Source organism: Microtus ochrogaster, chromosome 17 (assembly GCF_000317375.1).
Source record: "Microtus ochrogaster isolate Prairie Vole_2 chromosome 17, MicOch1.0, whole genome shotgun sequence".
In the NCBI taxonomy this organism is placed as follows: domain Eukaryota; kingdom Metazoa; phylum Chordata; class Mammalia; order Rodentia; family Cricetidae; genus Microtus; species Microtus ochrogaster.
Genome location: NC_022019.1, coordinates 824,795 through 829,927, shown reverse-complemented (window position 1 = coordinate 829,927; position 5,133 = coordinate 824,795). Strand labels below are relative to the sequence as shown.

Sequence of the window (5,133 nt, the reverse complement as noted above, 5' to 3'; positions counted from 1 at the left end):
GACCTGTGCTGGGGTCTGAGAACACGGTAGAGCAAGTGTGTTCTGTAAGGTGCCTTTCTGGTCTCTGTTCAGAGAGGAAGGGAATCTGCTCTCAGGACAGATGTAGACCAACAAGGCTGTTGTGGAAGCAATGTAGAACAGCCCTCTAGCATTAAAGCCATGCCTACATGATAAATATATACAGATTTATAAAATTTTATGTATTTATAATATGTATGTATAGCTAATAAATATATTCTACAGGGCTTTTTTTCCTGTCACAATTTGTATCTTTGACTCATTAACATGAGAATTATACTAAGAGTTGTGTCTGTTTTCAGGTCCCTGTCCCACCAATATTGGGTTCTTATCACATGAAAGAAGAAGAAGTACAACTGAAAATAACAGTTAATTTAAAACTTCATGAAAGTGTAAAAAATAATTTTGAAATCTGTGAGGCTCATATACCTTTTTACAACAGGTAGGGACAAGTAATATGGCGCCATGATTGCTGTCCTCTGATGTATTTCTATCCCGCAATAAAGTGTCTTCTTCATTTACCATATTTTTAAAAGCTAAGTAATTTTGTTATTCAAATGAGTACTGATTCTGAACTAAAATGTAATCATGAAAAGAACCTATTTACCTTTAGATGATGCCTCAATTTTTTCCATTTAAATTTGCAAATAAATTCCAAACTTAAGTCAGTGTAACTTCCTCAAGGACCGTTGTGCTTGGACTTCTATCAATGTCTCTGGTCTATGGAAATCAGTCTTAACCACCAACAGCCTGATGACTTAGCCAGTTAGAGCAGAGGTCAGTTCTACTTTAAAATGTGTTCAGCAGTGTAGCTCTTTACAAAGTGTACTTAATAGTAAAATCATAATTTTAATCTACCAATGCATGTGATATGAATATAATCTATATGATTTTATAATTGTCTCTAGGAATACTAATGTGATATATAGTTGCTGTAAATATTTATGTGATTTCTGCTGTTCTCTAAGATCTGTATTCATTTTTTGTTCTGCAGTTGGAATATAGATCTGCTTTTATAATGTAAATAACAATAACAAGATTTGAATCATCAACTTTAAAACTTATATCTGAAGTTTTTTTCTATGTTTTCTCTCTCTCTCTCTCTCTCTCTCTCTCTCTCTCTCTCTCTCTCTCTCTTTCTCTTTCTCCTTCTCTCTTTTTCTTAAAGAGGTCCGATTACCCATTTGGAATACAAAGTTAGTTTTGGTCAACTTGAAGTATATCGAGAAAAAAGTTTATTGGTCTGGATTATTGGTGAGCAAGGTTTTGTCTATTGATTTTTTTTTCTCATTTGCTGTAGAATTTTCTGTTTTAGAATAATTGATTGATACATTTGTGTTTTAGGCCAGAAGTTCCCCAAATCAATGGAAATTAGTCTTTCTGGAACTCTAACATTTGGCGCCAAGGGCCATAACAAGCAGCCATTTGATCACATTTGCATTGGAAATACAGCATATGTAAAGGTAAGCACATGGAACACTGCATCAGAAACCCTCATTTAGTTCTAAGCTGCACATGTATTTGAGCTTTAGTGTTTCCTAGCACTTTTTGTGTAGCTAAGTTCCTTCTTAGAAACATTTGTTGGGGGGGAACAGGATATCCGCCTTAGGCCAAACTGCTCTCCAAATCCCTGTGCAAAGACTAGTTGGCTTTAAGCTTATAAGCCTCCTGCCTCAACCTCTCCTAAATGCTCGAACAAACATGAGTCACCATGGCCAGTAGTAGTTTTCCTGTTTCACCAAATGCTCAAATTTTAAGGAAAGTAGTTAAGAATAGCCTAAACACTCTAATTTAAGCTACCCAACTCTTAGTGATCAAATTAGATTTATGTTTAAAACTAAGATGCAGCCCTTGATTTCAATAGTTTTCAATAGTACAGATTAGTGACTGATCAGTACTAACTGCTTTAGGTGTCTTGGAGCAAGCGTGAGTCCTTCTGGCCAAAGCAAACTCTGAGGACGATGTGAGCATGAAGGCTGACTAATATCTTCATCTGAACAATGGGTTAAGGGCCAACATGGCCCAGTGGGTCAAAGCTCTACCTAAGTTCAGTCTCTGGCATTCAGAGTGGAAAGAGCCAGCTCTCAAACATTGTCCTCTGCCATCTTCATCCACACATGGCATGTAAATGCCTGTGCTTACACACAACAGCACATAGTGCACATGCCACATAAACATAGTATTTTTTTAAATGACTTGGAGAGTGAAAGGAGGTGAACACGGTTTCAGAAGCCAGTGCTAGGAATGTGAGTTCTCCATAGGAAGGGCAGGTGATTCAGGTTGGAATAGAGAGAGCCTGGATATCCTCAACCTTTGCTAGATGTTTCAGTTTCTGAGAATGATTTGTTTATGGGTGTTAATCTGCAATGGATTCAAGCAAAGCGCATGATGACAAAGACTGTATGACTCTTACCCATTCTCTGTTTGATCCTCAACATCTAGTCCAGGGCCTAGCACATAGGTATTTGTTGAATATGCATGTATGTACGTACTACGTACATATGTATGTATACCTGGTAATAGCAACATACCTTAATGTAAATGTCCAACAGATAGCTAAAACCCTAAAATTTGATTCACATGAAGATCCACCGTATAATAAGGATTTAGGAGTACCCATTGAAAAGAGTTGATACAAGAAAATGAATAGGATCATATAAATAAAAGAAATAAGGAAAGATTCAGAAGAATCAGTAAGGAAAATTGAAGGAATAACCAAAAAGTTTACGGGGAAGGCGAATGCCATCAGAGAAATCAAAGATGAAAGATAAATAAATATCTATAAAATCAGTAGTGAGGGTGAGAATACACTGCTAAGAATTTATATTTTTCTGTGTGGGCTTTGACTTCACCTACTATCTATCCTGTTTTAAGGCTTGTTATTTAAATTTTTAATTTTTTTTTCAGAAAAAAAAATACAGAATGTTACTACATTGTGTATGGCAAGGGCTGTTTTTTAGAATTTTCTTGCTCATTTCCTTCATTTAACCAGTTGCAGTCTGATCAAAAGCATATAACAAATGCATATAATAAATATGGAATGGACCTCGTCTACATAGCTTCTAACACTGAGAGTTAAAACACTAAAGCAGCACAAGCTCTTTGCTTTCCTATTATGTGAACTGCTGTAAGAAAGAGATTTTTAAAATCTGAAAAATTATACACACATGCACACATATAAAATTGGAGAAATTTGCAGAGAAAAGAGGAGAAAAAAAAAAGTATATGGCTTGGTATGTAACGCAGAGATAGAGGGCTTGCCAGGAACGTACAAGGCCCCTGGTTTAGTGTAGGGGTGGTGTTGAAAAGATAGCAGGATCTTGGCAAATGAGGTGTTTACCAACACAAATGAGAACCACAGCCCAGGGAGCCTAGAAAGGTGTTAAGTCCTCATCTTTACAGCCCAGTGTGGTGCTAGCATTCACAGTGATAACCGTACATCACCGATGGGATCCAAGAGCTGTGGCTTACATTTTAGAAAGTTTTCTAGATGAGGAAAGGAATAACTTGATAACAGTTCTGTAAGAGATTTTGGTTATCAGAAAAATGAGGTAGAGCGTGCCATTTCCCCAAGCATGAGATAAGCTGGTATCTCTTCTTGTCATGATTGCATTTGTGTGCTTTATTAAAAAGCATACACATCCTACATATTATATAAACGTGGTTGGGGCTGGAGAGATGGCTCAGTGATTAAGAGCACTGGCTGCTGTTGCTCTCCCAGAGGAGATTCCCAGAACCCACGTTGTCCCTGCCCTTTTCTGGCCTCTGAGGGCATAAGACACAGATGTGCATGCCGGCAAAACGTCTATACACGTAAAATTAATTAACTGAACAAAGAATGTGATCTGAATTTATCACAGATAGCCTGCTAGGGAGAAAAGACTATATATAGCTCTATCAGAAGTACAGCAGGAGCAGTTCTGAGTTCAGATGCACGGTCTGCTGCACATACTGAGTACTAACTACTTCCCTGTGTGCACCAGGGTTCATGTTAATGGAGCACTGGATGAGTTAAGCACTTACAAAGAAATGGGACTAGTACAAAGCGGGTATGCACACATTTATTATGTGTTTTCACAACTGTACTTTAGTATTTGGGTCTTAGCAAATAGTCGCCTCAATTGACTCTCTCTCTCATTTCCCTAGCTTCATTTTAGGATCTCAGATTATACACTCACTGGATGTTATGCCGATCAGCATTCAGTTCAAGTTTTTGCATCAGGAAAACCAAAAATAAGTGCATGTAAGTTGTACAGGTTCAAACTAAACAGGATTAAAATGATACTGTGTTGTCACTACTTACAGCAAAATTAAAATGCAGTGAGACTTGGAGATTGGAATTTTATAAATATTTTTTTGGCTTGATTCCTTCCCACATAACCCTTGGTGAACTTTATGTTGTCTTGTGACTTGTGTTTAAAAACAGTCTGGATGAGCAGGCCCTGTTGGTGTGGCTTTAGTATATAGCATATATGTGGATTTGCTCTGGTTATATTAAACTCCCATCTGACTCCAATGTATGTAACTTTGGAAAAGCTGCTGAACGTCTTAAGTTTTAGTGTCCCTATTTCTAAAGGAGAAGTTAGAGGGAACTGTTTAGTGTTCTGAAGGCAGTGGGCCTGGGAGAGGAGCCTAAAAACAAGGGGCCCACTCTATTCAGAGCATCAGACAGTATACACTCTGAGGGCTAGGAGGAGTCACCTAAGCATAGTGTCCAATCTCAAGGGCAAGCCACATAGTAGTATATAAACTATAGCAATAACCAGTAATGAAGACTCAGAGTTAAACCCACTCCTATCTGCTTCCCCTGGGAGTGACAGGAACGCACACGCCAAGAACAATTCCATCTCTTTGAAGAGACTGAGGTCACAAGCTTTTATTCTGTTTTCTCAGAGTTTGCCTCACAAGCGCTCAGAATCCCCTCACAGAACTCCATGCTTGGACTGCGCTCCACAGTAGTGGCCACATGGATAAAGACACTGTTGTCAGGCCTGATGATGGCCCGAGTTCTAGCCGTGGGACCCCAGTGGAAGAGAACTGACTCTGAAAGTTGTCCTGTGCACGCGTGCACACACTGGGCACGCGTGCACACACACCACATGCTGTCCTGGGCAC

The 5,133-nt window shown here is 38.7% G+C and overlaps 1 protein-coding gene across 1 annotated transcript in view; it reads left to right on the top strand.

Moving 5' to 3' along the window:
• The window catches only part of Ap5m1 (adaptor related protein complex 5 subunit mu 1), a 29,962-nt gene that overhangs the window by 21,073 nt on the left and 3,756 nt on the right, over positions 1–5,133 (top strand). The window contains exons 4-7 of the mRNA XM_005355350.2: positions 321–460; positions 1,187–1,272; positions 1,363–1,481; positions 4,165–4,261. Of these exons, the coding sequence (XP_005355407.1) occupies positions 321–460; positions 1,187–1,272; positions 1,363–1,481; positions 4,165–4,261 (442 nt within the window). The remainder of the gene's footprint in view (positions 1–320; positions 461–1,186; positions 1,273–1,362; positions 1,482–4,164; positions 4,262–5,133) is intronic.